Source organism: Mesoplodon bidens (assembly GCF_964165515.1).
Source record: "Mesoplodon bidens genome assembly, chromosome: 1".
In the NCBI taxonomy this organism is placed as follows: Eukaryota; Metazoa; Chordata; class Mammalia; order Artiodactyla; family Ziphiidae; genus Mesoplodon; species Mesoplodon bidens.
The window spans coordinates 169,756,604-169,772,316 of NC_138176.1; the positions used below are offsets into that span (position 1 = coordinate 169,756,604).

General features: G+C 37.5%; 1 protein-coding gene across 2 annotated transcripts in view; it reads left to right on the forward strand.

The window, feature by feature from the left end:
- The window catches only part of MICU1 (mitochondrial calcium uptake 1), a 207,493-nt gene that overhangs the window by 170,738 nt on the left and 21,042 nt on the right, over positions 1-15,713 (forward strand). For both annotated transcript variants that reach the window (XM_081224206.1, XM_081224207.1), the window contains one exon: positions 4,105-4,213. In XM_081224206.1, coding sequence (XP_081080332.1) covers positions 4,105-4,213 — 109 coding nt within the window. The remainder of the gene's footprint in view (positions 1-4,104; positions 4,214-15,713) is intronic.

Here is a 15,713-nt window from a genome sequence, read left to right on the forward strand (position 1 = left end):
CACAACTACTGAAGCCCATGCGCTCTTGAGCCAGTGTACTGCAACTACTGAAGCCCACGCACCTAGAGCCCGTGCTCCGCAACAAGAGGAGCCACCGCAATGAGAAGCCCGTGCACCGCAACGAAGAGTAGCCCCCACTCACCACAACTAGAGAAAGCCCACGCGCAGCAATGAAGACTGAATGCAGACAAAAAAAAAAAAAGTTTTGGGCAGATGGAATTATGAAGTTGCCTGAAAAATGGCAGAAGGTAGTGGAACAAAATGGTGAATATGTTGTTCAATAAAGTTTGTGGTGAAAATGAAAAATGTGTCTTTTATTTGTACTTGAAAACCGAAGGCACTTTTTGGCCAACCCAATAATAAGTATGTAGTGGTATCTCATTGTCATTTTAATTTGCATTTCCGTAATGAATGATGATCCAGAGCATTGTTTCATGTACTTACTAGCCATTCATATATCTTGTTTGGAAGATGTCTATTCAAATCTTTTTTTTAATTGGGTTATTATTATGATCTCCTTGAGTTGTAAGAGTTCTTTATATAATTCTGGATACAAATCCTTTATCAGATATATGATTTTAAAATATTTTCTCCCAGTCTGTGATTTGTCTATTTTCTCAGTATTTTGAAGTACAAAAGTTTTTAATCTTGATGAAATCTAATTCATCAATTTTTTTTCTTTTATGGATTGTGCATTTGGTGTCATATCTAAAAACTCTTTGCCTTACCCAAGGTCATGAAGATTTTCTGTTTTCTCCTAAACATTTTATCAGTTGCTTTTAGTTTTGAAAGGCAATTCTATTTGCTTGTTTAACAACTTCTCTAATGTTAAATTCATTTTTAAACAACATAAAGAAGTACTTCTATTGTCAAAGTACTGTTAATTTTATCTTCTTTTTTTAGTCATTTAGAGCCCAGTTTTATATATGTTCTTCTTTCCAAGGATAGATAGATAACTGGTTTGTTGAACAGTTAATCACAGAATAAAATAACTCCTGCTTCTTCCACTTCCCCATAGTATGTCAAAAAAAAAAAAAATCCCTTTAATGCCAAGCCTCAGAGAAGGATATTTCCTTTTCACTACTATGTCTGCAGTTCAAGTCACCTGACAATAGATTGTGCTTAAACTGTAGCCTTCTAAGTCTGAGCAACTCAACTTGCAAAAAGCCTATCTTTGCACTTTCTATCCACGAACCTCATGCTATAGTCTTATTCTAGCTTTATTCTAATAGACCTCTGGATTTTTTACTAAGGTAATTACCAAGAAATAAGAATTTTGTGAATGGCATCATCTTTCCTTTAAGGAGGCCCATGTCCAATGCAATTTTATTTTCCTCACTGTTCCTGGCATAGTGCTTGATAAATATTTTTTATTATATCTATGTAATAAAAGGCAAAATGTTACACATTTTTATTTAATAATGGCATAGTATGAGTTGTATTCCACTGTTTTTCTAAATCATCAAATGAATAACCACTCAGTTTAGATTCTTCTATCTGTTCTCAAATAATTCTCAACATAAGCACTGTGGTCTTGAGCATTTGATGTTTCACAATAAATTAACTAACATACATCAGAGGTTGTTTATCAGAGTGGGAGGCAATTCCTTTACCATGCCCTTTCTGTTTTAGGAATTTTATGTCAACCTTTTAGCCTTAAAAACCCTTTCATAAACTCAGACCCCTATCCTTACCTCGCCTGTGGAAATTCACACCCTAATAAAAAAAATAGAAAAACTTTAGCATGTCTTTTTAAAAATTGTGGTAAAATATACATAACAAAATTTACCATTTTAACCATTTTTAAATGGTTTAGTAGCAGTAAGTACATTCACACTGCTGTGCAAAGAATACCACCACCATTCATCCCCAGAACTTTTTTCATCTTCCCAAACTGAAACTCCATACCCATTAAACAATAATTCCCCATTATCCCCTGCCGCCCACCCCTAGAAACCACCATTCTACTCTCTGTCTGTATGAATTTAACTGCTCTAGGTACCTCGTATAAGTGGCATCATACAGCATTTGTCCTTCTGTGACTGGATTATTTCCCTTGGCATAATGTCTTCAAGCCTCATCCTTGTTGTAGCATGTATCAGAATGTCTTTCCTTTTAAAGGCTGAATACTATTCCATTATATGTGTACACCACATTCTGTTTATCCATTCATATATCAGTGGACACTTGGGTTGTTCCCACCTCTGCACATCTTTTGATAAAGAGGAAGAGAAGATGGTATTAGTGTATCCATCCACAAGTAGGTGATATTGTAAAACCTGTGCTTCTGATCCAGTGGAATTCTTCCCTCTTATAATGTTGTTTCTAGCCTAGTGCTTACATTAGATAGCATACTATGACATTTGTACAAGGAATGAACCCTACCTCTGAGAGTGACCTTAAGAGAATGACCTCAAGTTGGGGCAGAATTATTTAATATAGGCCTTTTTCACTGCCAAAAGTTATGGAGCTTGGTATATAGTAGTTGCTCCATAAATGTTTGAATGAATGCTTAAATACAGATGGAGAACCATTCGTAATTGCCAAAAACAGGAAATAGCCCAAATAGAATAGAGAGTCACACGATGGAATACTTACAGCAATAAAAATGAATGAACTACAGATATACACAAAAACATTGAAAAATCTTAAAGAGAGAATCCATATATAATAGAATACATACTGCATGGTTCCATTTATAAAATTAAACAGACATACTTAAATTCCTTAAACATATGTCTAAGGATGCATAAATAGATAGTAAAGCTATTTTTTATGAAAAGCAAGGAAATGAATATCCTAAAAGTTGCAGTAGTTATCACTGGGAGAAGAGGCTCATAACTGGGAAGGGTCACGTTGGGGAAGAGAGGGAGATTTCTGGGATGCTGATAATTATCTGTTTCTTGACATGAATCGAGATTTTATGGGTGTTCATTTTACAACAGTTTGTTTTATGCGCCTTTCTATATGGTCATCATATTCCACAATTTAAAAAATTTTAAGTTCTATGATTCTAAGGAGAAAAACTAAAAAGATCATGTGACATAATCATACACAGAGTATTTTAGCTTTTAGTTTGATTGATGAAATGAGAAAGATGCCATTGGCCAGTTTGGAGAGTACCAGGAATGTGCTATAGATTGTCTGTGTTAAGGTTTCCTTTTTACTGAGTTACCGATGTGGATTCCTGGGCTCTGTAGTTTGGGGAAATGGAGATCGGAAGAGGATCAGTACTGAGTAGAAGCCTGTCGACATCTGCAGTCCATAAAAGGACCTGATGCTTCATTAGAAGGCATTAACCTCAGTGTCTCCCCAGTGTTACTCACTTCTTAGAGATTGTATTCATTTCCATCATAGCATGATGTGTGAGAAATGGGAAACAGGCATATAGGACAAATCTTCCTCCCTCTAATCCCTGTTTATCCAACTACTCTCTTGAGCCATCGTAGAAAGTAGCATCAAAGATCAGCAAATCTTTGACCAGCTTTTGAAAAGAATTTCCTCATTCACAGACTTCCATCAGACTAAAGTTACATGGCAAATTGCTTCATTAGTAGCTTTTAAATTGAGATAATGAACAACTTTCCCAGTTGCTTGCATTCTGCTAAATGCTGAAACCGTTCCCATGTATATTACTGACTTTGGTGGTTCTTCAGTTAGCTTAAGCCTCAAAAAGCTTGACTGGCCTATGACTAGATTATTAAAATGAAAGTCCTGATGGGTCTTACTTGTTATGATGTATAACAGATCAAGTGGCTACAGCTCAGTTAGGAAGTGTCACAACAGATATTGTGACTAATTGGAGGGTATAGTTAGAAATATTTTCTTTAAAGATATCCAGCCATAACTTTAAACAGCTTCATGTCAAATTTTACATACAAGGGGAAAGCAATTAGCCAACGTGCATTTCTCAGGGTAAAATACCAGAGTTTTGTTCCCCTGTTGTGTACAAACTTGACATTCCTTGACTAATTTGTTGAGTCTCTGTTCTAGACATAGCATAAATTTCTGATTTATAAGCATGAATAACTGCCTAGTTTTCTGCATTTTTATGCTGCTTTTTGTACAGGTTCCTGCCTTACTTAACTGTCTTTCTTATTTCAGGGTCTGACATTTCAGGAAGTGGAGAACTTCTTTACTTTCTTAAAGAACATTAATGATGTAGACACTGCATTGAGCTTTTACCATATGGCTGGTGCATCTCTTGATAAAGGTAATGAAACCCAAAATTTTTTTCTTGACGCTATAAACACTGAATCTGTAATCCATTAGGTGACTACCCATCCTTAACAGTAATACGTGAATTTTTCTTGACATTGTTTTTTGATTTGTTTTTTTGACACTGTATGAGCCTTGCATTTCACCCTGAGAGGCCAAATTCAGCAAATATATTGTCTTGTGCTAAAGGCTATATAGTCAAGGCAGATTCCCATCTTTAAATGATTAGTCTTTGAAACAGGCATCTAAGCTGAGGCACAGTGAATGAAATTCAGACATTCTCTCTTTAGAGCCAGAGTTATGACATATATAATGTGAAGCTAAAGTTGCTGTTCATTTTAATTCATTCTTTGTTGAGAAGGAATGGTTTGGTTTGTTTTTCATGTTAAAGTTTTTGTGTTTTTCTTTAAAAGATAAAATCATGATTCTGAAAATAGCACCCCCTATTGGCTTACTTCATACAAATTCAGTTCCAGTTTGTACAGTGTGAGAGAGCAGAGGAATTGAAAACAGTTTTTTCCCCAATATTTTATTATGAAAAATTTCAAACATACATAACAGTTGAAATAATTATTCAGAGAACACCCATATATCCACCTCAATGAATATTTTGCTATATTTCCCTGGTAGAATATCTCTGCATATATTTATCCTTCTGATTATCAATCTCTTTTAATTTTTGACACATTCAAAGTTAAGTTAGAGACATAAGTACTTCACTCCCGAATACTTCAGCATGAATATTAACTGAAGTTCAGTAGTTTTTTACAGTTCCCTTGTGCCCTTTCACAGTCAATTTCTGCCCCTGGTTATCATGAGGCAATCTTAATTCTGTGTATTTTTCCACCATAGATTAATTTTGTTTGTTCTAGAACTTCACACAAATGGAATTATACAATGTACACTCTTTCTAAAGTTTCTCTCAGCGTGTGCTTGAGATCCACCCATGCTGTTGCATGTACAGTAGTTTGTTCCTTATTTATGAATAGTAACCCGTTGTATGAATACACCACAATTTGTTTGTCCACTCTTCTGTTGGACACCTTGGCTGTTTCTAGTTATTGGCTATCTTGAATCAAGCCACTATGAATATTCTTGTGTTAGTCTTTTTGAGGACATGTATTTTCATTTTTCTTGGATAAATACCTAGGAGTAAATTGCTGTGTCTAGAGAAATGTATTTCGTTTATAAAAAAAACTTTCAGACCCTTTTTCATAGTGTATCTTTTTTATACTCCCACTAACAATGTACAGCGGTTCAAGTGGTTCCACATTCTTGTCAACAGTTGGTGGTATCAGTCTTTTTTAATTTTTGTGATTCTGGAATGTATATAAAGGTATCTCATGTTTGTTTGGTTTTTTTAATATTTATTTTTTTGTTTTATTTTTGGCTGTGTCGGGTCTTTGTTGCAGCACGTGGGATCTTTGTTGTGGCATGCAGGATCTTTTGTTGTGGCACACGGGCTCTTCATTGAGGTGTGCGAGCTTCCCTTTCTAGTTGTGGCACCCAGGCTCAGTAGTTGCAGCATGCAGGCTCAGTATTTGCAGCGTGAAGACTCTCTGGTTGTGGCGCACAGGCTCCAGAGTGCGTGGGCTCTGTAGTTGTGGCACACGGGCTCCAGAGCATGTGAGCTCTGGAGTTGCGGCACTCAGGCTCTCTAGTTGTGGCTTGCATGCTCGGTAGTTGCAGCGCGTGGGCTTAGTTGCACTGTGGCGTATGGGATCTTAGTTCCCCAACCAGGGATCGAACCCATGTCCCTGCATTGGAAGGCAGATTCTTAACCACTGGACAACCAGGGAAGTCCCCTTATTGTGTTATTAATTTGTACTTCCCTGATGACCTCTGCTATTGAGCAACTTTTTGTGTTCTCATCATTCAGATATCTTCTTTGGTAAAGTGTCTGTTCAAATCTTTTACCCATTTTTATAAGTTTGCTTTTCTTATTCAATTGTGGAAGTTCTTGATATATTCTAATATAAGTCCTATATCAGATATATACTTTGTGAATAGCTTCCTAGTCTGTGGCTTGCCTATTCATTTTCTTAATGGGGTCTTTTTTTTTTTTTACATCTTTATTGGAGTATAATTGCTTTACAATGGTGTACTAGTTTCTGCTTTATAACAAAGTGAATTAGCTATACATATACATATATCCCCATATTTCCTCCCTCTTGCGTCTCCCTCCCACCCTCCCTATCCCACCCATCTAGGTGGTCACAAAGCACCGAGCTGATCTCCCAGTGCTATGTGACTGCTTTCCACTAGCTATCTATTTTACATCTGGTAGTGTATATATGTCCATGCCACTCTCTCACTTCGTCCCAGCTTACCCTTCCCCCTCCCCTTGTCCTCAAGTCCATTGTCTATGTCTGCGTCTTTATTCCTGTCCTGCCCCTAGGTTCTTCAGAATCTTTTTTTTTTTTTAGATTCCATATACATGTGTTAGCATACAGTATTTGTTTTTCTCTTTCTGACTTACTTCACTCTGTATGACAGACTCTAGTTCCATCCACCTCACTACAAATAACTCAATTTCGTTTCTTTTTATGGCTGAGTAATATTCCATTGTATATATGTGCCACATCTTCTTTATCCATTCATCTGTCAGTGGACACTTAGGTTGCTTCCATGTCCTGGCTATTGTAAATACAGCTGCACTGAACATTGTAGTACATGTTTTCTCTGATTTTCTCAGGGTATATGCCCAGTAGTGGGATTGCTGGGTCGTATGGTAGTTCTATTTGTAGTTTTTTGGGGGTTTGGGGTTTTTTTTTTTTTGCAGTACACGGGCCTCTCACTGCTGTGGCCTCTCCCATTGCAGAGCACAGGCTTCGGACGCGCAGGCTCAGCGGCCATGGCTCACGGACCCAGCCGCTCTGCGGCATGTGGGATCCTTCTGGACCGCGGCATGAACCCGCGTCCCCTGCATCGGTAGGCAGACTCTCAACCACTGCACCACCAGGGAAGCCCCTATTTGTAGTTTTTTAAGGAACCTCCATACTGTTCTCCATAGTGGCTGTATAAATTTACATTCCCACCAACAGTGCAAGAGGGTTCCCTTTTCTCCACACCCTCTCCAGAATTTATTGTTTCTAGATTTTTTGATGATGGCCATTCTGACTGGTGTGAGGTGAGATACCTCATTGTAGTTTGATTTGCATTTCTCTAATGATTAGTGATGTTGAGCATCCTTTCATGTGTTTGTTGGCAATCTGTATGTCTTCTTTGGAGAAATGTCTATTTAGGTCTTCTGCCCATCTTTGGATTGGGTTGTTTGTTTTTTTGATATTGAGCTGAATGAGCTGCTTATAAATTTTGGAGATTAATCCTTTGTCAGTTGCTTCATTTGCAAATATTTTCTCCCATTCTGAGGGTTGTCTTTTTGTCTTGTTTATGGTTTCCTTTGCTGTGCAAAAGCTTTTAAGTTTTATTAGGTCCCATTGGTTTATTTTTGTTTTTATTTCCATTTCTCTAGGAGTTGGGTCAAAAAGGATCTTGCTGTGATTTATGTCATAGAGTGTTCTGCCTATGTTTTCCTCTAAGAGTTTTATAGTGTCTGGGCTTACATTTAGGTCTCTAATCCATTTTGAGTTTATTTTTGTGTATGGTATTAGGGAGGGTTCTAATTTCATTCTTTTACATGTACCTGTCCAGTTTTCCCAGCACCACTTATTGAAGAGACTGTCTTTTCTCCATTGTATATCATTGCCTCTTTGTCATAGATTAGTTGACCATAGGTGCTGGGTTTATCTCTGGGCTTTCTATCCTGTTCCATTGATCTGTATTTCTGTTTTTCTGCCAGTACCATATTGTCTTGATTACTATAGCCCTGTAGTCTGAAGTGAGGGAGTCTGATTCCTTCAGCTCTGTTTTTTTCCCCTCAAGATCGCTTTGGCTATTCGGGGTCTTTTGTGTCTCCATACAAATTTTAAGATTTTTTGTTCTAGTTCTGTAAAAAATGCCACTGGTATTTTGATAGAGATTGCATTGAATCTGTAGCTTGCTTTGGGTAGTATAATCATTTTCACAATATTGATTCTTCCAATCCAAGAACATGGTATATCTCTCCATCTGTTTGTGTCATCTTTGATTTCTTTCATCAGTGTCTTATAGTTTTCTGAGTACAGGTCTTTTACCTCCTTAGGTAGGTTTATTCCTAGGTATTTTATTCTTTTTGTTGCAATGGTAAATGGGATTGTTTCCTTAATTTCTCTTTCTGATCTTTCATTGTTAGTGTATAGGAATGCAAGAGATTTCTGTGCATTAATTTTGTATCCTGCAACTTTACAAATTCATTTATTAGCTCTAGCAGTTTTCTGGTGGCATCTTTAGAATTCTCTATGTATAGTATCATGTCATCTGCAAACAGTGACAGTTTTACGTCTTCTTTTCCAACTTGTATTCCTTTTATTTCTTTTACTTCTCTGATTGCTGTGGCTAGGACTTCCAAAACTATGTTGAATAATAGTGGCGAGAGTGGATATCCTTGTCTTGGTCCTGATCTTAGGGGAAATGCTTTCAGTTTTTTACCATTGAGAATGATGTTTGCTGTGATTTTGTCATATATGGCCTTTATTATGTTGAGGTAGATTCCCTCTGTGCCCACTTTCTGGAGACTTTTTATCATAAATCGGTATTGAATTTTGTCGAAAGCTATTTCTGCATCTATTGAGATGATCATATGGTTTTTATTCTTCAATTTGCTAATATGGTGTATCACATTGATTGACTTGTGTATAATGAAGAATCCTTGCATCCCTGGGATAAATCCCACTTGATCATGGTGTATGATCCTTTTAATGTGTTGTTGGATTCTGTTTGCTAGTATTTTGTTGAGGATTTTTGCATCTATATTCATCAGTGATATTGGTCTGTAATTTTCTTTTTTTGTAGTATCTCTGTCTGGTTTTGGTATCAGGGTGATGGTGGCCTCGTAGAATGCGTTTGGGAGTGTTCCCCCCTCTGCAATTTTTTGGAAGAGTTTGAGAAGGATGGGTGTTAGCTCTTCTCTAAATGTTTGATAGAATTCACCTGTGAAGCCATCTGGTCCTGGACTTTTGTTTGTTGGAAGATTTTTAATCACAGTTTCAATTTCATTGCTTGAGATTGGTCTGTTTGTATTTTCTATTTCTTTCTGATTCAGTCTTGGAAGGTTATACCTTTCTAAGAATTTGTCCATTTCTTTCACTTTGTCCATTTTAGTGGCATAGAGTTGCTTGTAGTAGTCTCTTAGGATGCTTTGTGTTTCTACGGTGTTCCTTGTAATGTCTCCTTTTTCATTTCTAATTTTATTGAGTCCTCTCCTTCTTTTTCTTGATGAGTCTTGCTAAAGGTTTATCAATTTTGTTTATCTTCTCAAAGAACCAGCATTTAGTTTTATTGATCTGTGCTATTGTTTTCTTTGTTTCTATTTCATTTATTTCTGCTCTAATGTTTATGATTTCTTTCCTTCTCCTAACTTTGGGTTTTGTTTGCTCTTCTTTCTCTAGTTCCTTTAGGTGTAAGGTTAGATTGTTTATTTGAGATTTTTCTTGTTTCTTGAGGTAGGATTGTATTGATATAAACTTCCCTCTTAGAACTGCTTTTGATGCATCCCATAGGTTTTGGATTGTCATGTTTTCATTGTCATTTGTCTCTAGGTATTTTTTGATTTCCTCTTTGATTTCTTCAGTGATCTCTTGGTTATTTAGTAACATATTGTTTAGCCTCCATGTGTTTGTGTTTTTTACGTTTTTTTCCCTGTAACTGATTTCTGATCTCATAGCATTGTGGTTGTAAAGGGTGCTTGATATGATTTCAGTTTTCTTACATTTACCAAGGCTTGATTTGTGATCCAAGATGTGATCTATCCTGGAGAATGTTCCATGTGCACTTGAGAAGAAAGTGTAATCTGCTGTTTTTGGATAGAATGTCCTATAAAGATCAATTAAATCTATCTGGTCTATTGTGTCATTTAAAGCTTGTGTTTCCTTATTGATTTCTTTCTGGATGATCTATCCATTGGTGTAAGTGAGGTGTTAAAGTCCCCCACTATTATTGTGTTACTGTTGATTTCCTCTTTTATAGCTGTTAGCCTTTGCCTTATGTATTGAGGTGTTCCTATGTTGGTTGCATATGTATTTATAATTGTTATATCTTCTTCTTAGATTGATCCCTTGATCATTATGTAGTGTCCTTCCTTGTCTCTTGTAACATTCTTTATTTTAAAGTCTATTTTATCTGATATGAGTATTGCCACTCCAGCTTTCTTTTGATTTCCATTTGCATGGAATATCTTTTTCCATCCCCTGAATTTCAGTCGGTATGTGTCCCTAGGTCTGAAGTGGGTCTCTTGTAGACAGCATATTTATGGGTCTTGTTTTTGTATCCATTCAGCAAGCCTGTGTCTTTTGGTTGGAGCATTTAATCCATTCACATTTAAGGTAATTATCAATATGTATGTTCCTATGACCATTTTCTTATTTGTTTTGGATTTGTTTTTGTAGGTCCTTTTCTTCTCTTGTGTTTCCCACTTAGAGAAGTTCCTTTTACATTTGTTGTAGAACTGGTTTGGTGGTGCTGAATTCTCTTAGCTTTTGCTTATCTGTAAAGCTTTTGATTTCTCTGTCGAATCTGAATGAGATCCTTGCCAGGTACAGTAATCTTGGTTGTAGGTTCTTCCCATCCATCACTTTAAATATATCGTGCCACTCCCTTCTGGCTTGTAGAGTTTCTGATGAGAAATCAACTGTTAACCTTATGGGAGTTCCCTTGTATGTTACTGGTCGTTTTTCCCTTGTTGCTTTTAATAATTTTTCTTTGTCTTTAATTTTTGTCAATCTGATTACTTTCTGTCTTGGTGTGTTTCTCCTTGGGTTTATCCTGCCTGGGACTCTCTGTGCTTCCTGGACTTGGGTGGCTATTTCCTTTCCCATGTTAGGGAAGTTTTCGACTATAATCTCTTCAAATAATTTCTCAGGTCCTTTCTCTCTCTCTTCTCCTTCTGGGACCCCTATAATGCAAATGTTGGTGGTTTAATGTTGTCCCAGAGGTCTCTTAGGCTGTCTTCATTTCTTTCCATTCTTTTTTCTTTATTCTGTTCCATGGCAGTGAATTCCACCATTCTGTCTTCCACGTCACTTATCCATTCTTCTGCCTAAGTTATTCTGCTATAGATTCTTTCTAGTATATTTATTTCAGTTATTGTATCATTCATCTCTGTTTGTTTGTTCTTTAACTCTTCTAGGTGTTTGTTCTTTAATTCTTCTAGGTCTTTAAACATTTCTTTCATCTTCTCAATCTTTGCCTCCATTCTTTTTCTGAAGTCCTGGAACATCTTCACTATCATTATTCTGAATTCTTTTTCTGGAAGGTTTCCTATCTCCACTTCATTTAGTGGTTTTTCTGGGGTTTTATCTTGTTCCTTCATCTAGTACCTAGTCCTCTGCCTTTTCATTTTGTCTATCTTTCTGTGAATGTGGTTTTCATTCCACAGGCTGCAGAATTGTAGTTCTTCTTGCTTCTGCTGTCTGCCCTCTGGTGGATGAGGCTATCTAAGAGGCTTGTGCAACCTTTCTGATGGGAGAGACTGGTGGCGGGTAGAGCTAGGTGTTGCTCTGGTGGGCAGAGCTCAGTAAAACTTTAATCCACTTGTCTTCTGATGCATTGGGCTGGGCTCCCTCCCTTTTGGTTGTTTGACTCAGCACTGGAACCTACCCGGCTCTTTGGTGGGGCTAATGGCAGACTCAGGGAGGGCTCATGCCAAGGAGTACTTCCCAGAACTTCTGCTGCCAGTGTCCTTGTCCCTGCAGTGAGCCACAGCCACCTGCCGCCTCTGCAGGAGACCCTCCAACACTAGCAGGTAGGTCTAGTTCAGTCTCCTATGGGGTCACTGCTCCTTCCCCTGGGTCCTGATGTGCACATTATTTTGTGTGTGCCCTCCAAGAGTGGAGTTTCTGTTTCCCTTAGTCCTGTCAGAGTCCTGCAATCAAATCCCACTAGCCTTCAAAGTCTGATACTCTAGGAATTGAAGGTCCTAGGAGTTCCTAGAGGAGTTCCTCTAGGAACTCCTCCCGTTGCTGGACCCCCTGGTTGGGAAGCCTGACGTGGGGCTCAGAACCTTCACTCCAGTGGGTGGACTTCTGTGGTATAAGTGTTCTCCAGTTTGTGAGTCACCCACCCAGCGGTTATGGGATTTGATTTTCTTGTGACTGCGCCCCTCCTACTGTCTCATTGAGGCTTCTCCTTTGTCTTTGGATGTGGGGTATCTTTTTTGGTGAGTTCCAGTGTCTTCCTGTTAATGATTGTTCAGCAGTTAATTGTGATTCTGGTGCTCTCACAAGAGGGACTGAGCACATGTCCTTCTACTCTGCCATCTTGAACCAATCTCATCTGTTTTTCCCTTTAAATGATGTCAGTCTTTGCTTCATTAATTTTGAGCTCTGGTATTACATGCATACATACTTAATGATTATATGATTATTGTCTTTTCCTGATGAACTGGCCATTTTATCATTATGAAATATTCCCCCTTTATGTTTAGTAATACACCTTTTCTTGAAGTCAGTTTTTTCTGATATTGATTTAATTACTCCAGCTCTTTGGGTAGTTATTGTTTGCATGGTATGTCTTCCTCTATTCTTTTATGTTAATCCTATCTGTGTCTTTAAGGTATATCTCTTCTAGACATAGAGTTGGGTCTAGTGGCCTTTTAGCTATACTTTTTTGCATTTTATATTTTAGTGGTTTCTCTAGAAATTATAACTTTTCATGGTTTACTTAAAGTTAATATTGTACCACTTCAAGTGAAATGTAAGAACCTCCATTCATACAGTTCCATTTACCATCATCCCATCCTTTATGCTATAGTTGTCATTTTGTATTTACTCTGTATATGTTATAATCCCTATCATATAATGTTAGGATGTTTGTTTTCAACAATTATATTTTTCAGTAAATTAACAGAAATAATAATTTTTATACTTAGCCACATTTACCATTTATTCATACTTACCATTTTGAGTGTTTTTCATTTATTCCTGAATATCTAAAATTTTATCTGGTATCACTTCCCATCAGTTTGAAGAACTTCCTTTATCATTTATGGTACAAATCTGCTAGCAGTAAATTCTCTTAGTTTTTGGTTTATCTGACAATGTTTTTATTTCACCATTGGGTACTGTGATTTGTGATTTTTAAATCTCTCCAAAGCACTGACTCAGGTTTTATAAGCACAGTCTTGCTTATTCAATACTTTTTGGTGGATTTCTTAAGATTTTTTAATATAAGATCATGCTATCTGCAAACAGAGATCATTTTACTTCTTCCTTTCCAACCTGGATGCCTTTTATTTCATTTTCTTGATCCACATAACTCTTTAAAACAGCATTTTTCTCCTTGCTTGTTTACATATTTATTTTTGTTTGTTTAAAATAATACCTCCTCTGACCTTTGTAGAAGCCTTTGGAAAAAATTAATGAAATCATGGAGGTTATGTATGTGTATGTGTAATACCACAGGGTCATTTCTTCAGAATAGCTTTGGTTGTATTGCTTTGTTTCACAAAACAGATTTGACAGCATCTGCAAATCCAAAGATGTAAGACTTGAAGTCATCACTTATAATTAAAATAAAATTAATAAGCTCCTATTTATATTTGCATACCTTTTTTTGGAAAGTCCAACTGAAGACAATAGATTCACTTTAAAGAACAATTATATAGGATGAATCACTGTCTGTGTTAAAATTACAGGATGTACAAAATAGAATGATTCAGGGTAATGGTAGCAAAGGAAAGTGCAACCTAGTGGTTAAAAAATAAATAAATAAAGTGTTTCTTTCAAATGACTTCAAACCATTTCCTGGGATGTTTAGTCTCTCCATAGAGTTCATGCCTCATTATCCTTGTTAATAGACGCAGTGGTACAAATTATACAGTCATATCTGATATCCAAAAATATGTTTGGGGCTTCGCTGGTGGCGCAGTGGTTGAGAGTCCGCCTGCTGATGCAGGGGACACGGGTTCGTGCCCCGGTCTGGGAGGATCCCACATGCCGCAGAGCGGCTGGGCCCGTGAGCCATGGCTGCTGAGCCTGCGCGTCCGGAGCCTGTGCTCTGCAATGGGAGAGGCCACGACAGTGAGAGGCCCGCGTGCTGCAAAAAAAAAAAAAAATATATATATATATATATATATATGTTTGGTTTTGAGATAGATGATATTTGGCATTTATTTTGACTTCTTAGATTGTTTTATCTGTGTAACTTCGGAGTCCCTGAGTGTAAAAGATAGATATCTAGGGGAAACTGGCCTAGATTCATACTAAGTAAGAGGGAGAAGCCAAGTGTATTCATTTCCCAGGGCTGCTGTAACAAATTACCACAAACATGGTGATCTAAAACAACAGAAAGTTATTTCACAGTTCTGAAGTCTACAAATCTGAAATCAAGATGTTTGCAGGGCCACACTCCCTCTGAAGTCTCTAGGAAAGAATCTTCCCTTGCCTCTTCCAGCCTCTGGTGGCTTAGTCACTCCTTGGCTTGTGGCTGCATAATACCAATCACTGCTTCTGTCTTCACGTGGTCCTCCCCCTCCTTGTCTCTTCTGTATATCTGTGTGTCTATCCTCTGTATATCTCTTGTAAGGACACTTGTCATTGGATTTAGGGCCCACCTGGTATCATCTCAAGATCCTTAATTACATCTGCAAATCCCCTTCTTCCAAACAAAGTCACATTCACAAGTTCTAGAGGCTAAGATGTAGACATATCTCTTGGGGCAGCCACCATTCAATGCACTGTAGCAACCAAGACCTAAATATCAGTCATACATAGTCCACAAAGTAAGGCAAAAATAGACACAAAAAAATATATTGAGTTTAATTTACCGTGAGAATATTTGTATTGTCTGTTTAAAAACTCATTTTTGGGCTTCCCTGGTGGCGCAGTGGTTGAGAGTCCGCCTGCCAATGCAGGGGACACGGGTTCGTGCCCCAGTCTGGGAAGATCCCAAATGCCGCGGAGCGGCTGGGCCCGTGAGCCATGGCCACTGAGCCTGCGCGTCCAGAGCCTGTGCTCCACAATGGGAGAGACCACAATGGTGAGAGGCCTGCGTACCGCAAAAAAAAAAAAAAACTCATTTTTTTAAACCTAATTATACTCTTTGCATGGCTAACTTCTATTTCTTCAAAGAGGCCTTCCCTGACTACTCAATATAAATTATAAAAAACTAACTATATTGTCTATAGCTTTTATAGTTTTTTTAAAAAAGAGGCATTAACCTAAAATCTTCTGCCTTCACTACTGTCATCAATTCCTATCCATAAATTATAGACATGGGCTTGAATTTTCACAAATATGGCTTATCAGGTAGAGCAGAGACTACTAACTGTGATATTTGTACATAGATAGTAGGCCCTCAATAAATACTTATTAACTGAATTATGCCTCATCTGTCCAGGAGCTTGAACAAACAAAAGTAAGCATTATCCTTGATTCTGTACTTGTTCATCCCCATATTTA